The 18786-nt window shown below is 45.7% G+C and overlaps 2 protein-coding genes across 5 annotated transcripts; both read left to right on the forward strand.

Moving 5' to 3' along the window:
* The first annotated feature begins 3690 nt into the window (after positions 1-3690).
* On the forward strand, positions 3691-15768 carry LOC115583698 (3-oxo-5-alpha-steroid 4-dehydrogenase 2-like). Of its 4 annotated transcripts, none has more exons than XM_030421017.1 (8): positions 3691-4481; positions 7176-7305; positions 8489-8998; positions 10164-11255; positions 12256-12419; positions 14949-15050; positions 15131-15281; positions 15378-15768. In XM_030421017.1, exons 4-8 carry the CDS (start codon positions 10963-10965, stop codon positions 15442-15444), a joined length of 777 nt encoding a protein of 258 aa, XP_030276877.1. In that variant the 5' UTR covers positions 3691-4481; positions 7176-7305; positions 8489-8998; positions 10164-10962; the 3' UTR covers positions 15445-15768. The 4 variants fall into 4 exon arrangements, with proteins under 4 accessions (XP_030276877.1, XP_030276945.1, XP_030276723.1 ...); XM_030421085.1 differs by having other exon boundaries at positions 10932-11255; XM_030420863.1 differs by lacking the exon at positions 8489-8998 and having other exon boundaries at positions 3693-4481; positions 10932-11255.
* A 181-nt stretch (positions 15769-15949) lies between these two features.
* Positions 15950-18390, forward strand: LOC115583916 (protein dpy-30 homolog). Its single transcript, XM_030421210.1, has 5 exons — positions 15950-16051; positions 17008-17048; positions 17598-17645; positions 17755-17897; positions 18224-18390. Exons 1-5 carry the CDS (start codon positions 16042-16044, stop codon positions 18294-18296), a joined length of 315 nt encoding a protein of 104 aa, XP_030277070.1. The 5' UTR covers positions 15950-16041; the 3' UTR covers positions 18297-18390.
* The last annotated feature ends 396 nt before the right edge of the window (positions 18391-18786 follow it).

Below are 18786 nucleotides of genomic sequence, written 5' to 3' on the forward strand. Positions count from 1 at the left end.
CTGCTGCCGCCGCCGGGAGGAGAAGAAGAAGAGCGGCGCGGCTGCTGCGTCACACCGCCGCCGACAGAGGGCGCCATCCGGGGCCCTTCACAATAAAGGTCCCCTCGGACATCACCAGTGTTTTATTATGGAGGCATGTTAGTGTGAGGAGGGTAACGAGTAACGCAATAAAGTATTCTCCAATAAAGATATTAGATAAGATCATGAACATATTAAAATGAAGCAACCCAAAGTCAGTGTTTCATGTTTTATTACTGTTGGTTTCTATGGATTGTTGTAATAAATCCCATTCAAAGGTATCATAGTTTAATATCACAACTATTATAACATCCTTTGACTTTGTGCTCACATTTAAAATACAGTATACAGAAACACAATAAGGATCAAATAATAATAATCAAAATAATAATAATAACACCAGTAAAAATATGAATTAATAATAAATATTTTTTTAGGCAGGAGACCCAACAGGAGACCCAACAGGAGACCCAACATGAGGCAGGAGACCCAACAGGAGGCCCAACATGAGGCAGGAGACCCAACAGGAGGCCCAACATGAGGCAGGAGACCCAACAGGAGGCCCGTGACAGGGAGCAGGACCCGCAGCCCTCCAGGCCAACTGTGTTGTGTTAGGGTTAAGTGTTGTGTGGACTGCTGGAGGAGGACCAGGAGACTCAAAAATAAACATAGTCTTCAGGATGACAGTTTGAACTAAGATAAAGTTTAAAATGGAGCAGCTACAAAAACCAGTCTTGCTAGCTTTTATCAAGCTAGCTAGCTCCACCAGACTCACCTGCTGTCAGTTTCCTCCAGGATCCAGTCGGTCCACAGCAGAGATCCCACGAGCGAGCCAACGCAACGCAACGCAACGCAACGCAACGCAACGCAACGCAACGCAACGCAACGCAGTTTAGTTTATGCGATTTTGAAGTTGGTTTGGTTTTTGGGGTTTTTGTTTGTTTGTTTTTTGTTTTGAACACACACACACACAGACACACACACACAGTGTTGTTACCTCGGGCTGAGCTGAGGGTCGATCCCACGTCTCCATGTTGCAGGACGGCGTCTTAAACCACTGGACCATCTTCAGCGCTGAAACCAGCCGACAGCCAGAAACAGGATCAGACTGAAGCTCAAACATTCTGACTTCACTCAAACATTTTCATGTTTTAAAAAGACTGAAGTTCAGATTCAGAGCAGCAGATCAAAGTGTTGAAGTGACGTCCAGGTGTGATTATTGGCTGTTTGAAGTGATGTCTGCACCTCACAGGTGAACAGCTCAGCTGCTTGATGAGGTGTTTAGACTCTCACAGGTTGTTGGTTCACGACCCGTCACAGACAAACATTATCTCAGTCGTGTCTCAGAAGAAAAGTTTTCCTGTCTTTAAGTTCAAACACAAAACATTTAGATTCACATTAATTATGATAAATGTATCTTTGTTTCTGCTTAAAGTCAATTACATAGGATTTAAAAATATAAGCTTTAGTTGGGATTTGAACCTACAACATCACAGTGCTGGTCTGTGTCTCTAACCACAGGACCACTTCCACTGATGGACCCCTGAACACCCAGAGAGACAGAGAGGATCAGACTGAAGAAGGACTCTGATGGAGTCAACAACAAACTAGACAGAGAAGTTCAGACGGAGCTCGTCAGGTTAATGAACCATCTGGTGAATCAGAAACATTCAGCGTGAAATCCTGTCTGAAGTTTAACAGTTGTTAAACCAGAATGTGTAATTCCAGACTGACACATGCTGTGTTACTGCGGCCCTGATCTAACAACCTGCTGACTGGTAGCAGGGACTGAACCTGCAACCTTATGAACGTTATGCTGTAAATCAAATCAAATCAAATCAGATCCATTTTATTTATATAGCCCAAAATCACAATCACATTGCCTCAGTGGGCTTTACAATCTGTACAGTGAACAACATCCTCTGTCCTCAGACCCTCGATTCCAGTGAGGAAAAACTTCACATGTTGATGGAAAAAAAACCTTTTAACAGGGTAAAAAACCAATGGAAGAAACCTCAGGAAGAGCCACAGAGGAGGATCCCTCTAACAGGACGGACACACATGCAATAGATGTTGTGTAAAGAAAAGAGCAACAAATCACAGTTTACAAGGTACATCAACAGAAAGTCTGATACAAACACTGTAACACTGACACACAGCCAGCACACAGCTCTCTGTTGTGTGTTGCTCTCTACTTGCAGACTAATGTGTAGTGCGGTTGAAATACCAGTAGAGGGCGCTCAAAGACCACAGATCTCTGCCACAGCAGAGCCTTTAGTCATCTGACGTCATCCACTGTGGGAATGAAACCAAACATCACAACAAGTAAAACTACAGAGCCCCAGACATCACGTGGGCAAAAAAATAAATAAATTGTGGCCATAATTCAGTATTTCCTGCTCACTTTATAGCTTTACTGTGGCCACAATTCAATTATTTTTTGACCATGTCATGTCTGGAGCTCCGTATGAAGCAAATCCAAAACAGCATCAGCACGAGTCTGCAGGAATACTGAAACTCATAAAATACACACATTTATGTCAGGAGTGATACTTTAATGGCATTTGGGAAATCAACAGAGTCTTGGACTCATTATGGGTGAACACCATACACCTGTACGAGCCACACAGGTGTCAGACCAACTGAGATGATGTTTCTCTTTGATGGGTCGTGAACCAACAACCTCTGAGATTCAAAACACTTTAACAAGCAGCTGAGCTGTTGACATCTCTGCAAACAGCCAATAATCACACCGGTACATTATTAAACACTTTCATCTGCTGCTCTGAATCTGAACTTTAGTTAGTGCAGCACAAGGTTCATAAGGTTGCAGGTTCAATTCCTGCTAACTTCTCTGTCTAGTTTGTTGTTGACTCCATCAGAGTCCTTCTTCAGTCTGATCCTCTCTGTCTCTCTGGGTGTTCAGGGGTCCATCAGTGGAAGTGGTCCTGTGGTTAGAGACACAGACCAGCACTGTGATGTTGTAGGTTCAAATCCCAACTAAAGCTTATATTTTTAAATCCTATGTAATTGACTTTAAGCAGAAACAAAGATACATTTATCATAATTAATGTGAATCTAAATGTTTTGTGTTTGAACTTAAAGACAGGAAAACTTTTCTTCTGAGACACGACTGAGATAATGTTTGTCTGTGACGGGTCGTGAACCAACAACCTGTGAGAGTCTAAACACCTCATCAAGCAGCTGAGCTGTTCACCTGTGAGGTGCAGACATCAGTTCAAACAGCCAATAATCACACCTGGACGTCACTTCAACACTTTGATCTGCTGCTCTGAATCTGAACTTCAGTCTTTTTAAAACATGAAAATGTTTGAGTGAAGTCAGAATGTTTGAGCTTCAGTCTGATCCTGTTTCTGGCTGTCGGCTGGTTTCAGCGCTGAAGATGGTCCAGTGGTTTAAGACGCCGTCCTGCAACATGGAGACGTGGGATCGACCCTCAGCTCAGCCCGAGGTAACAACACTGTGTGTGTCTGTGTGTGTGTGTGTGTGTGTTCAAAACAAACAAATAAAATAAACCAAACCAACTTTAAAATTGCGTTGCGTTGGCTCATGGGATCACTGATTACTGTGACCGACTGGATCCTGGAGGAAACTGACAGCAGGTGAGTCTGGTGGAGCTAGCTAGCTTGATAAAAGCTAGCACGACTGGTTTTTGTAGCTGCTCCATTTGAACTTTATCTCAGTCTTCAGGATGACAGTTTGAACTATAAACACGGTTCGATACCTCAGCACTTTATTACCTCAGTATTTTATGTTGTTTTAGAACTTCATTGGTTTTTGTATATTGTAAACTGAACTTTACTGTTTTTATATCTGCTCTTGTATTTTGATGATGTTGTTGTTGAATGGACCTGCTGCTACGATGACCTAATTTCCCCTCTGAGATGAGTAAACTTTTCCATATTTTTTGAGTCTCCTGGTCCTCCAGCGGTCCAGACAACACTTGCTGTTGGCCTCCCAAACTGACCAGGGGCCAGCGGTCAGTCCTGCTCCCCGTCACCGGACCTCCCGTCTGGCCTCCAGCTGCCAGTCCTGCTCCCCGTCACCGGGCCTCCCGTCTGGCCTCCAGCTGCCAGTCCTGCTCCCCGTCACCGGGCCTCCCGTCTGGCCTCCAGCTGCCAGTCCTGCTCCCCGTCACCGGGCCTCCCGTCTGGCCTCCAGCTGCCAGTCCTGCTCCCCGTCACCGGACCTCCCGTCTGGCCTCCAGTGGTCAGTCCTGCTCCCCGTCACCGGGCCTCCCGTCTGGCCTCCAGCGGTCAGTCCTGCTCCCCGTCACCGGGCCTCCCGTCTGGCCTCCAGCGGCCAGTCCTGCTCCCCGTCACCGGGCCTCCCGTCTGGCCTCCAGCCTGCCCAGCACGTCTGGATGCTCTTTGCTCCTGGACTGGATCCTGTAACTCCCATTTCCTTTTCTACAGGAGGAGGAGGAGGTGACACAGAGTGAGGTATGTGGGAACAGAAGACAAACAACAGAAGTTATAGAATGTGATGTTAATCAGAATCAGCAGGTTGGTTCTGGTCGGCAGGACGATGTGGATTCTATCAGAACTCACTGAGACTGAGAGCCAGTGAGGAAGCTCGTGATCGAAGTCAAAGAGGTGAGTTCAGAGTTCAGAGTTAAAGGACGTCAGCTGCTCAGCATGAACATGAAGATCCAGACGGTGTCTTTACATGAGACTCGCTAACAGAGACGCTCACACGTGGAACAGCTTTCTGTAACAACGTGACCCGTCTCAGACTGACGAACAGACAGAAACCTGTTCCAGACCCACCAGAACAAACCTGCTGCTGTTCCACATGACATGTAAAGAGTGTGTGTGTGTGTGTGTGCGTGTGTGTTAGATCCTGGGTCCTGAGGAATGTAAATAGTGATTTCTTTGGCTGGTGGTGAGGAGACGACCCGTGTAGCTTCTCACTGCCTGAGTCCGATCGCCTACCTGCTTCCTCTGGATCAGAACCGGACAGGAGTCAGATATGAACACCAGCCAGCTCTCCTCTGAATGATCTGGGCACTTGGTCTGGTGCTAGGTTGGATTTTAGGGGCTTTGGTAAACTCTAAGGGACTGTTTCACTCTGGTGGGCTACAGTAACCTTTCAGATCCTTTCAGATATTCTGCACAGTTAACACCTGACTTTACTTCCACCAAACAGACATGAAATCAATGTCCACAACTTTAACTTTAACTATAGTATGTTGGTTTTATTGCATAGACTTTAGCAAGAGCAAAACATACAGCACAATACTTATTTCATTTACTATCAATCATTGTCAAAAATCCTTATTGATAAAATCATAATACTGACTTAGACAACTTTATTCATCCTTTTGGGAGTTTCCCTCAAAGAGAATGAAGCTCCATGTCACACACAGCACTGTTACATATAGAGGATCAAGAAAGAAGAGACACCAAGGTACCCGACACCCATATAAAGATAGAAAACCAAATACAATATATTATACATAGATATATCAATATAAATATATATATATATATAAATATGCAAGAAATATACATACATACATTTAAAATATACATGTAAATATACATATAAGTAAATAAATATAAAATAACACTGTAAGAATATAAATCTATATTTGTACATACATATATACACACACACGTAAAACTGTACACAGGTACACAGTATCTGCTATGGTTCTGTTATTATTGCACATGGTTTTTCATGAACAGTCGGGCATATCTATAGTTTTAGTCGGGCAGACCTCTCCTCCCTGTCCCTCAGTCTCTCCCTGTACAGTCTCTACTGTAAATAACAAATTAATCTAAAAGAGCTGAGGCCTGGTTAAAATACTTAAATGTAGTTGAGATGGAGAGGGTCGCTGACAGTCCAAGTCCTTGAGGCAAATCACAACCCGGCCCGAGGTCTCTCAATTTCCAACAGTCCAAACCTCATGGCAGCACAGTGAACAAAAGTACTCCAATGTCCAAATTGTAATCCACAGCATGTTGGCATGAATAGTTGATCCGTTGTGCTCTTATTTCCCTGGTATGGCAGTAAGTGGACTCAGCTCGGACACACTTTGTGTGGCCTCAGCAGCTCCAGACTGAAGTTTGTTTCTCTCACGTCTGAGTGAGTGAAGAGAAGAGAAGCCTCCTGCTGCCCACTGAGGGTGATGAAGCGCTTTGAAAAGGAAATACACAACACAATGTGTCAAAAATGTACAACATCACATGCAGCAGGATGATGTGTTCCTGTAGCTAGCTGTAGTTAGCATCTCTCTGGTTCCTCTGTGGGATCATTGAACTGGGTTCTGACCCGTCCAGGTTCTGTTGATCCAGATCATCTCCACAGATGAACTCCACTCTGTGATGTGTGAAGCTAAATTAACTGTGTAGCAGTAAGAAGCTAATGCTAGGCTACAAACAGACGACATCACGGTCACATGACTGAAACGTCTCCACCACTAAGAGTCTTACTGCACAATTACTATCCAGGTTTTCTCTAAACTGATCAATGTACAAGTTGTAAAGTCAGAGTTAGAACAGTGTGTAACTAAAGTGGCCTGTAAAGACGGACTAGTGAGTAGATGAGTCTCCGTGTTCGCTGTGAGGACGTTTAATGTCCCCGACAACCTCTGTAGTCTCATTCAGACACTCGTTAGCAACCGCTAACTGTTGTTAACACATGAAGAGCTTCATGATTAAACTGTGGAACATTAATGATGATTTATGTGTTCAGCCTGTAACCACACAGCTTATTTCTCCAACCAGAACATCAAGTCTTTCAACATTTTAATGTTCAGTGAAAATCATCAGCTGCTCTGTGATGTGAGAAGGTCAAATAAACAGCACAGATGTGGCAATAACATCGACCCGAGACCTGGTACCGGTCCACGGCCCGGTGCTGGGGAGTCCCTGTTTTACAAGCTTCATGTCTGAGAACAGAACATGAGAACATGTGCAGCCGGCAGTGTTCCATTCAGCTGACTGTCAGACGAGGAACAGGAAGTGCAAACGTGCTCATCACGTCTGGGTTTCAGGACCCGCTCCTGTGGCACCAACACCATCACCTTTATTATCTTCTTCTTCTTCTTCTTCTTCTTCTCCTTCTTCTTCTTAATAACATATTGTGCTCATGAGCAACAGGTCAATGACAGCTAGTTATAATGTCTGCAGGCTGCTGACAGAGCTTCAGCCCGTGGAGCCTGGAGGGAGATCCGGTTACACAGGACCGGTTTGGTGAGATTGCTGGCTGTGAGCAGAAGCAGAGCTGTGTTCCAGGAAGTTTCCGCTCCACGATACAAAGGTAAAACTTTCCTCTGTTTGTATAAATAGACAGACCGGTGATGTGATGAGAGTCCTGCTCCGCTTAGACGCGGGCACACTGTTAGACAAAGAGTAGCGATCGAGGTCCATCTTGGAGGTTCTGAGCGGAGGTTCTGAGTGGACCACATCGAGGACAAATTATATAATCATACCGCTCATCTGGGCGATCATTAAATATGTATATATAGATTATAGATGTAGAGATGTAACACAGGAAATGGTGAAGGCACCTCATGGAACAGAATGTTTGATCAGAGCTGAAACCCGACGAGCAGAGCTGCACTGTGCCCGATCATTATTATCAATATTATCATCATTATAGTCAATATTATCATTATTATCAATATTATCATTATCATCAATATCATCATTATTATCAATATTATCACTAGTATCATTAGTCTTGGCCCAGGAACTCAAATGCATGTCTACATAATAATGAAGCAGATCTGCCACATGGTCCAGCTGACTGGACCGATGACTGACAGGTGAGTCCAGGTGCAGCTGGACCGATGACTGACAGGTGAGTCCAGCTGACTGGACCGATGACTGACAGGTAAGTCCAGGTGCAGCTGGACCGATGACTGACAGGTGAGTCCAGCTGACTGGACCGATGACTGACAGGTGAGTCCAGGTGACTGGACCGATGACTGACAGGTGAGTCCAGGTGCAGCTGGACCGATGACTGACAGGTGAGTCCAGGTGCAGCTGGACCGATGACTGACAGGTGAGTCCAGGTGCAGCTGGACCGATGACTGACAGGTGAGTCCAGCTGACTGGACCGATGACTGACAGGTGAGTCCAGGTGCAGCTGGACCGATGACTGACAGGTGAGTCCAGGTGCAGCTGGACCGATGACTGACAGGTGAGTCCAGGTGTAGCTGCTCCACAGACACACCTGTGGGCTGTATAAATGGAGCTGATATATTTCCATTTGAAGGCTGAGGTTGGGACCAGGTCCACTAAACCAAACCATTAACCAGAATCTGAAGAGCCATACTGATTGGTGGAGGTGGGCGTGGCCTATTATTTGATTGGCCAGACATTGTTCAGAACTTCACCTCGTGTGTCTCATCACTGCCTCGGTGAGGACGTCTGGAACCTGAAGAGCAGAGACACATTTATCACTGAGGGTTTCTTTAAACATTGGATCCTTTTTACAGAATGAATGAAGCCCGACAGAGAGGAAGCAGCCAGCGGCACCGAGACGTCTGCTGTTCTACATCACGTCTGCAGCTGCTTCAGCTGTTCAGCAGAACACTGCTACTCTGTTTTACTGTGAAGCTCCACAACTGTTCTGAGGACTGACTGTTCCTTTAAGTTCTTATTCCCGGCTGAAAAATTGGATGCATAAAATATTCTGACAGGTCTGTTGGACCTTGGACGTTCAGTGTGCAGAGAAACAGCAGCCTTTTCACACGGAGACGCCACATTATCTGCAGTTCTCTGTTATAATGTGTAGTGATTGAGATCCTGACCCACCGAACACCCTGGAAAGTGACAAAGTTACGTTTTCACTCTAAATGACATATTTAGATAATCACCATCAGTAAACTGGACCTGTCTGACTCTGTCACTGCGAGGACGGAGGCTGTTTTCTGGGGGAAAGTTCACTGAAGACTCAGGAGGGCTGACGGTCACTGTGACAACAATAACTACAACACAAACACCTGGTGAGTTAAAGTTTTCTGCAGGTGACAGACGCTGTTTTTCAGGCAGAAATGTGATGAAGAGGCAGGAGGACAGACAGGAGGACAGACAGGAGGTAAGACTGGAAGACAGACAGGAGGACAGACAGGAGGACAGACAGGAGGTAAGACTGGAGGTCAGACAGGAGGTCAGACAGGAGGTCAGACAGGAGGTAAGACTGGAGGTCAGACAGGAGGTCAGACAGGAGGTAAGACTGGAGGTCAGACAGGAGGTCAGACAGGAGGACAGACAGGAGGACAGACTGGAGGTCAGACAGGAGGTCAGACAGGAGGTAAGACTGGAGGTCAGACAGGAGGTCAGACAGGAGGACAGACAGGAGGACAGACAGGAGGTAAGACTGGAGGACAGACAGGAGGACAGACAGGAGGACTGGCAGGAGGACAGACAGGAGGACAGACAGGAGTACTGGCAGGAGGACAGACAGGAGGACAGACAGGAGGACTGGCAGGAGGACAGACAGGAGGACAGACAGGAGGACTGGCAGGAGGACAGACAGGAGGACAGACAGGAGGAGGACTGGCAGGAGGACTGGCAGGAGGACAGACAGGAGGACAGACAGGAGGACAGACAGGAGGACTGGCAGGAGGACAGACAGGAGGACAGACAGGAGGACAGACAGGAGGACTGGCAGGAGGACAGACAGGAGGACAGACAGGAGGACAGACAGGAGGACAGACAGGAGGACTGGCAGGAGGACAGACAGGAGGACTGGCAGGAGGACTGGCAGGAGGACAGACAGGAGGACAGACAGGAGGACTGGCAGGAGGATAGACAGGAGGACAGACAGGAGGACTGGCAGGAGGACAGCAGTGTGATGTTCTGGTGTCCGTCCGCCGTGTGACCACTGACTGCACAGCATTTTATTTTCTTGTCCCACATGTCAAGATGATCCAATCCAGTCCAACTTTATTTGTTGAGCACTTTAAAAACAACCAAAGTTGACCAACTTTGGTTGTTTTTGTTTGATGTTGTTCAGTGGTTTGATGTTAAAGTCAAACCAGTACAGGACAGCCGCTGCCTCTGAAGTCTGTCATTCATCCAGCAGCTGTGAAGACAGCAGGGCAGCTGTCAATCAAACTGCTCAGCCAGTCAAATTGTCCATCTCTGATGTCCCGCCCCCGACACCAGGACAGCTGAGAGGGAAGGATGCAGAGTTTGGCAGAATATAATGGAAGCACCACCACAGAAGAAGAAGCAGCTCCAGACCGACACGGTCACACAGTTATTTCTCACAGAGGACTGAAGCACATCAGAACCTGCGAGTCCAATCAGACACGTGCCGCTCAAAAACACGAGACAATCAATGACAGCATTCCTCTAAGGCCCAGAGAGGACTGACAGTCGGACCAGAACCAGCTGCAAGAACCAACATCTACCACACTGCAGACCTCCTGCAGGTTCTGAGCAGCTGTCAGTGACCCGGGCGGACTGTGGTCCAGATCAGCAGCTGTGTTGCTCCTGCCTCTGTGGAGCGGTTCTGACATGGCTGGTTCAGAAACACTTCAGATGCTTCTAGAATAGAAACAGAACTGCTTTGAATAGAATAATTGATAATGAAGGTGTGACCAGGTGTGACCAGGTGCGACCTGAACCTCTCCTGTGTGCTGCTGGGTCCAGCAGGAGGTGAGGCGTGATGTCACGAGCTGCCAGGACCAATAGAAATGCTAGTTTTAAAGTCAGACACAGTGTATCTAACTGCAGACCAGGTCCTGGTGACGCGGTCCATATGGACCACACAAACACATCCTTTGTCCACACTGGGTTCATATGGATCTCACGTGACCACAGTCTCAGGACTCGGCAGGCTCGGGACCTCCTTCCTGGGTAACATGAGGTGGGCTCTGATTGGTCGGTGGACTCTGAGTTATGTCTCTGTCTCTCTCTGCATGCCGGCAGTTCGGTGGAGCTGAGCCGAGTCAGTGGACTGATGGAGTGTCGGGACGGTGCCGTGTCCTACCTGAGCTGGGCTCTGATCGTGGGGGGCGTGGCCTACCTGCTGGAACAGACGCGGCGCCACACACCTTACGGTCGCTACGTGGAGCCGAAGGTCCGCTGCTGCCCGGCCGGACCGGGCTGGTTCCTGCAGGAGGTCCCGGCCTTCCTGCTGCCGCTGCTGCTGCTGCTGTTCACGGAGGAACCGCACACCGAGCCGGGGACGAGCCGCTACTGGACCGGGAGGACGCTGCTGCTCTGCACCTTCATGCTGCACTACTTCCACAGGTCAGACCTCAGAACAGATCTCACATCAGACTCCAGAACAGAACAGACCTCAGATCAGACCTCAGAACAGACTCCAGAACAGAACAGACCTCAGATCAGATCTCAGATCAGACTCCAGAACAGAACAGACCTCAGATCAGACCTGAGATCAGACCTCAGATCAGACCACAGATCAGACCTCAGATCAGACCACAGAACAGACCTCAGATCAGACTCCAGAACAGATCAGACGTCAGATCAGATCTCAGATCAGACTCCAGAACAGAACAGACGTCAGAACAGACTCCAGAACAGAACAGACGTCAGAACAGACTCCAGAACAGAACAGACCTCAGAACAGACTCCAGAACAGAACAGACCTCAGATCAGATCTCAGATCAGACTCCAGAACAGAACAGACCTCAGAACAGACTCCAGAACAGAACAGACCTCAGAACAGACTCCAGAACAGAACAGACGTCAGAACAGACTCCAGAACAGAACAGACGTCAGAACAGAGTCCAGAACAGAACAGACCTCAGAACAGACTCCAGAACAGAACAGACGTCAGCTGTACTTCAAAATGTAATACATTACATATTACTCTAAGCTCCAGTTTAAAGTAATAGATTACTGTCTGGTGGAGTAATTACTCATTACACTACTCTGTAGAACAGTTCAGCAGCCTGTGTGTGTTTAGATAAGGGACCGGTTCTGGACTCAGGACCGGTTCTGGACTCCGGATTATGAGACAGGAGCCAATAGCTGTTATAGTCTTCTCTTATGAAACAGGATACAGGAGCGACATCACGGTCAGCTGCCTCCAGAACCTGGTGCTGTTCTGACCCTGTTTGATTGACTCACACTCTGTCTCCATGCTGATTGGATGAGCTCAGTGACTGGACTGGTATCATGGTGCTCCTGTGTTCTGTAGAGGATGTGGGCGTCATGTGACCCGGTGACTGACACACAGACACACTTCATGTTGTGGAACAGGAAGTAACCTGCGTCTGTTCTTTAGGAGCTTCATCTACGCCTTCCTGACCAGAGGACGACCCGTCCCGCTGTCCATCGTCCTGTACGCCGCCATCTTCTGCTCGCTCAACGGCCTCCTGCAGGGACACCACCTGCTGCACTGCGCCCGCTTTGAAGACACCTGGCTGACGAGGACTCGCGTGGCTGCAGGTGAGTCACAGCGACGTCCTGGGAAATGTGACCAGGCTGCAGGTGTATGACCTCACCATCAGTATGTAATGGTTTAACACACGGTGAAGGTGAAACTTGCAGAGAGGACAGGTGTGCAGATCACACCTCTGGCTGCTGGGATGTCACAGAGCGTCACAGATTACCGCATCTGTGTCTCAAGGCCTCATTACATTAATCCCCAAACATGGAAAGACCCAGTGTGTTCTGAAAATTGGAGGCCAATTACTTTAATTAATAATGATGTTAAATTATTATCACTTATTTTTGCTCAGAGGCTCAAACTTTGTCTTCAAACAATTATTGTTGACTGCCAGTCTGGATTTATAAGTGGTAGACATACAAATAATAATGTTCGTCTAATTCTGGATTTAATTGACTACCATGAAGTTATTGATGACAACAGCCTTATATTATTCATAGATTACTATAAAGCCTTTGATACCATAGAACATTCCTTCTTGTTTAATACTTTGGACTTTTTTGGTTTTGGCTCTTATTTTAAATCTGCAGTTCAGACATTATATAAAAGGTGCAGCAGTTCAGTGAAGTTGTTAAATAGAACCACTGAAGCTTCAGTATAGAGAGAGGGATTAAACAAGGTGACCCTATTGCACCCTTTTTGTTTCTACTCATCATGCAAACTATGGCACTTCACATTAATAAAGATTATTTTAGAGGCATTCAACTGGCAGAAAGTCAATTGAAATGTTGTCAATTAGCAGATGATACTACTATTTTTTTAAAGAATGAAAAGGAGGTAAAAAAGACAATTGACTGTCTCGACACATTCTCTCTGCTGTCAGGTTTGAAGATTTATATTAAGAAGTGTGAGCTTTTTGCTTTAAAAGACCAAATAACCTGACGGAAATAGAGGGTATTTGTTTTAAAGATGTTATATCATATCTGGGCATTAAGATATGCAAGAATCAAGAAAAAAGAGTTGACTTGAATTTTAATCCACTGATTGAAAACATTTTGAGAAAGTATGATATGTGGCTATTAAGAGATTTGTCAATCAGTGGACGAGTCTTGTTGTCTAAAAGTGAAGCTTCTCTCAGCTGCTGGATGTTCCAACAAAAACAGTTCAACAGATTGACACGAAAATCTTCAACTTCATAAGGAAGAATAAGCCCCACCAATTAAAACAAACAGTGCTGTGCAACTCATCCTGTCCAGGCATCAGACTTTAATACATCTAACACAATGTTTTTAATAAACTGGTTGAAGAGATATTTGCAGGGAAAAAGTAAATTATAGTATATTATACCAGAACTTATTTTCAAGAAAATCGGGGGATTGAATTTCTTTTAAACTGTTATTACAGTGTTGATCAACTTCCTGTCAATCTGGCAAGTTTTCACACACAAGCCTGACTGTCCTGGATGTTCGTCTGCAAACACAACTGTTCACCACACAAGTGTTTGATCTGGAATAATCCAAATATTCCATATAAGAACAAATCTTTGTTTGTCAAGAGATGGTTTGACCAAAATATCTTGTTTGTGACACAGTTATTGAATGAAAATGGACATTTGTATAACTACACTGAGTTTTTAAAAAAATATGCAATTCCTATTACACATAAAGAATTTGCCATAATATTTGACGCTGTACCTGCAGAACTGTTGTTGTTATTGTGAGGAGATAGTAGACCACAGCTAAACGTACACTTTGAGGCTAATTTAATGTTAGACGGCATAAATTTAACAGACAGAAAATGCACCAATAGACATATAAGGAAAATTAGCCAAGAAATTACAACTCCATCAGCTAAACTACTCTGGAACTCAACATGTAGGTATAAACTGGAACTCAGTGTGGACTTCAAGTAGCAGATACTGAGTCACACACAAGATAAAGGAAGTTTCTTTTGAGATCATACATTCAATTTATCCTGTCAGGCCGTCTCCAGATATAAAGATGTTAATGTCAACTGTGAACAGGAGGAGGAAAATATTCCTCATCTGTTTTTTTAATATTATACTTGTTTGTTTTGGAAGGAACTGGAAAATATGTTTGTATCTTTGACAGGAATTAAGCTTAAACTTAAAAAAAGACATAATTCTCACTTATGATGAAAAAAAACTTAAGGGAAAGGAACTGTTTTTGTTGAATCTTTTTATTTTACAAGGACAATATTACATCCATAAATGCAAATGGTCATCCAAAAAAACACATTTTTATGAATTTAAAATAGAAACCAGATATTACATGCAGCTGCTAAAAAACATGAAAGACAGAAAAGCTATAAGGAATATTATAAATGATTAAAAACAACTATATGATTTGCTAATACCCCCATCTATGTATTTGTATATATGTATATATTTTGTGTTTGTTGTGTTGGCTGTTTATTGTCTGTTTATTGTATAAATGTATATAGATTTGTTTGTGTGAAAAAATAAATTAAAACATTGAAAAGAAGATGTAACCGGTCATGTGACGTCCTCAGCACACTTCCTGTCAGAGGTGAGAGCGTCTGACACTTCCTGTTTGTCTGTGACGCAGGTCTGCTTCTGTTTGTGGTCGGAATGACCGTCAACATCCACAGTGACCACATCCTGCGCAGCCTGAGGAGACCAGGAGAGACCGTCTACAGGATCCCCCACGGTGACTAGACCCGATCCATGACAGAGTTCATCGCTGTCAGCACCTTCACCTTTAACCCCTGCACCTTCATTTCCTCTCAGGTGGGATGTTTGAGTTTGTGTCTGGAGCGAACTTCTTCGGGGAGATCGTGGAGTGGTGCGGTTACTCTGTGGCTGCTGGGTCTTTACCCGCCTTCGCCTTCGCCTTCTTCACCATCTGCTCCATTGGGCCCAGAGCCTGCCAGCACCACAGGTAGCTCTGTAATCTGATTGGTCAGCAGCACCGCAGGTAGTTTTCCAGATTTCTTGTTGCAACATGACTTGAGTTTGTCGTCCTGTGGTCCTGCAGAGACTACCAGCGGAGGTTTGAGGACTACCCTCGCTCCAGGACGGCTCTCATCCCCTTCATCCTGTGACGGAGGCCGAGGAGCTCCCACTGATGATGCTGAGCTGCATGAGTGTGGTGGCATCTGATTGGCTACACCTCATCAACACACATGTGAAGTCTCTCTGTTAAACTCTGTGCCTTTTTGATATTTTAGTGTTTTTATTTGCTTTCATCCTTCATGATAATTAACATAATAATAAATCAGCACTTTGAACCGGAGCTAGAAGCTAACAGATCTACAGCTGTGTCCAGAACCACGAGCCACACCGAACCACACCGGCCCACAGCACCAGCCTCCGACATGTATGATGTATAACTTTTCACAATAAAGGTACAAATCATATACAAAAAACATCAAGTCGAGATTTATTTTATTAAATTATTATTGTATATTTATCAAACTAGTCGTAACATGTTGTAGTTTACATAATAAACATAAATACGTAAATCAATATAAAGTGTGACACGTAAAAACGTCAATAAGTATCAATGGACTCCCGTGCTTTTATTTTGAAGTACATCTACACAAACCGGATACTCGCGAGGCGCCCGGATGTATTTCCTACGTAGCCTTCGAGCAGAATCGACGTACGTCAGATATCCTGCGTAAATATCCACAACAAACATGGCGGACGGTAAGTTCATTGTTGACCATTGATGGAGTTTTTCGCAGTTTGAGTTGTTGTTCTGTTTCTCTGCTGCGTGTTTCCGGTTCCATGTGATGATTTGACGACACGGTCCAAACCGGAGCGGTGGATTCTGACCCGGTACTGAGTTTTATCAACCGGGCAGCCGGCGGTAACGTGATGCTAGGCTAACTTACCGCCGCTTCCAGCGCCGTGCAGCGCGACCGACACCCGAGCCAAGAGCAACCGTTAGTGTCCGTGGGTCAGAACTGAGTCCGGTAGAGTCCCCGCAGAGTCCGGTAGAGTCCAGTAGAGTCCAGTAGAGTCCGGTAGAGTCCCCGCAGAGTCCGGTAGAGTCCAGTAGAGTCCATTAGCGTCTCCACAGAGTCTCCACAGAGTCCAGTGGACACAGAGTCCAGTAGAGTCCCCGCAGAGTCCGGTAGAGTCCAGTAGAGTCCATTAGCGTCTCCACAGAGTCCGGTAGAGTCCCCGCAGAGTCCGGTAGAGTCCGGTAGAGTCCAGTAGAGTCCGGTAGAGTCCGGTAGAGTCCAGTAGAGTCCATTAGCGTCTCCACAGAGTCCGGTAGAGTCCCCGCAGAGTCCGGTAGAGTCCAGTAGAGTCCGGTAGAGTCCAGTAGAGTCCGGTAGAGTCCGGTAGAGTCCGGTAGAGTCCAGTAGAGTCCATTAGCGTCTCCACAGAGTCCGGTAGAGTCCCCGCAGAGTCCGGTAGAGTCCAGTAGAGTCCGGTAGAGTCCGGTAGAGTCCAGTAGAGTCCATTAGCGTCTCCACAGAGTCTCCACAGAGTCCAGTGGACACAGAGTCCAGTAGAGTCCTACTGGTGGTTCTGACCGGGTTATCAGTTAATAAGTCCTGTCAAATAACACTTCTGAGAAGTTCTTCAAAGATCGTCTTCATCTTTTCTGTTGATCTCAGAAAAACATTTAAATGTTCTTGTTTGTTTTCCAGATCACACAGATGCAGATCAGTCCATGGAGGGACACACACCTGTGAGTACACACACACACACACACACACACACACACACAGACACACACCTGTGAGTACACACACACATACACACACACACACACACACAGACACAGACACACACACACACACACAGACACACACACACACACACACACACACAGACACACACACACACACACACACACACACACACACACAGCACTGTGATTAAAGGAGCAGTCCCTCATTCAGTTTAATGGTGTTTAGCCTAGCTTAGCACAAAGACTGGAAGCAGGGGGAAACTGTTAGCTGATGACTGACAGCAGGAGGGAGAATCAGCAGGTACAGATGTTGCCCTGTGATGTCAGAGCTGAAACAATCAGTCCATTAATCAATCAGTATTGATTAATGTAGAGTCGATCCAGCGTCTCACGCGTCATCCTCCTGCTGGCTGTCTGGTCGTGTAGCAGCCGACACATCGAGCTCTGAGCTGACGATCAAACTAATTATCTCCTGATCGGTCCAAGATGAAATCATGTTTTGTGTTGCTGGTGAACGTAAAGATGATGACATGAATCCTCCTGCAGGTGTCTGAAAACCCTCACGCAGAGTACGGCCTGACGGAAAACATCCAGGTAACACACACACACACACACACACACACACACACACACACACACACTGTGTACAGTGTAATGAGAAGGTAAAGGCAGACTCCCAGCATGCTTTGCTTCTGCTCCACAGAGGACGGTGGAGAACGAGAAGGCGAGCGTGGAGAAGATCTCGAAGCAGAAGGTGGATCTGCAGGCGCTGCCCACCAGAGCCTACCTGGACCAGACGGTGGTCCCCATCCTGCTGCAGGGCCTGTCGGTGCTCGCCAAGGACAGGTCAGCACGCCGCCACCGCTGCCGCCGCCGCCACGTGGCATTTAATAAGACAGATATTACAACCGCAGTGTTAGTTTACATCAGAGTGTGACGTCTGTCAGAGACGTGATACCAGGACAGTGTTGAGGTCCAATCAGCCTCTGAAGAAGAGATATTATTGGCTGCTGAGGTCACCGGTCGACCAATCAGGAGCTGCAGTTTTCGTTTCTGCAGCTCATCTAATAAAACTGATTGAAATCAGTAATTAGTAGATTTGTTGGTTGTTCAGTTTCCTTTGGTTTTTGTTGGTTTATGAAATAAAATGTTTCCTTCTTTGTTCCCTGCAGACCTCCGAACCCCATCGAGTATCTGGCAGCGTTCCTGCTGAAGAACAAATCCCAGTTTGAGGAGAGAAATTAAACGTTTGATTCAGTAGAAACTTGTTTTGTTTGTTAATGAACTGTTAGACTGTTTTTTTTTTTAAATCCAGAATAAACATGTTGATGTGAAAGAGGAGCTGACTCTGGGATTTTATTCTGAAAGGATCATTCTGCTCTGACTGTCGCTCTCAAGGTTCAGTTCAACGTTAGCTTAGCTTAGCATGAAGACGTGAAGCAGTCTGAGTGTGACTTCGTCTCGTCCCACCTCCTCTACATGAATCTGTAGCTAATAATCCAGCAGACGCTCCCTGACTTCATCTCTACTTATACACAAATATACAAATATCATTTATTACCAATTATGTCCTGCAAATGATAATGTATCAACATCATCTCATCTCAATATCTCTAGAAATAATAATTAAAATCTTCATTCAGACGGTAAATTTTAACCAAAGTCTTTGTGATTAATGACTCGTGAAGATCTTTACTAACATTGTGAACCAAGAAGTGCAGAAATATACAAATAA

Source organism: Sparus aurata, chromosome 1 (genome assembly GCF_900880675.1).
Source record: "Sparus aurata chromosome 1, fSpaAur1.1, whole genome shotgun sequence".
Lineage (NCBI taxonomy): Eukaryota > Metazoa > Chordata > Actinopteri > Spariformes > Sparidae > Sparus > Sparus aurata.

Excerpts from the sequence above, each read along its gene's own strand:
- LOC115583916 (XM_030421210.1), top strand. Across the intron at positions 17,049-17,597 it reads CCATGGAGGGACACACACCT|GTGTCTGAAAACCCTCACGC; the intron begins GTGAGTACACAC and ends ATCCTCCTGCAG. Across the intron at positions 17,898-18,223 it reads TCGGTGCTCGCCAAGGACAG|ACCTCCGAACCCCATCGAGT; the intron begins GTCAGCACGCCG and ends TGTTCCCTGCAG.
- LOC115583698 (XM_030421017.1), top strand. The coding sequence starts at position 10,963 with ATGGAGTGTCGGGACGGTGCCGTGTCCTACCTGAGCTGGGCTCTGATC. Across the intron at positions 11,256-12,255 it reads ATGCTGCACTACTTCCACAG|GAGCTTCATCTACGCCTTCC; the intron begins GTCAGACCTCAG and ends TCTGTTCTTTAG. Across the intron at positions 12,420-14,948 it reads GAGGACTCGCGTGGCTGCAG|GTCTGCTTCTGTTTGTGGTC; the intron begins GTGAGTCACAGC and ends TCTGTGACGCAG.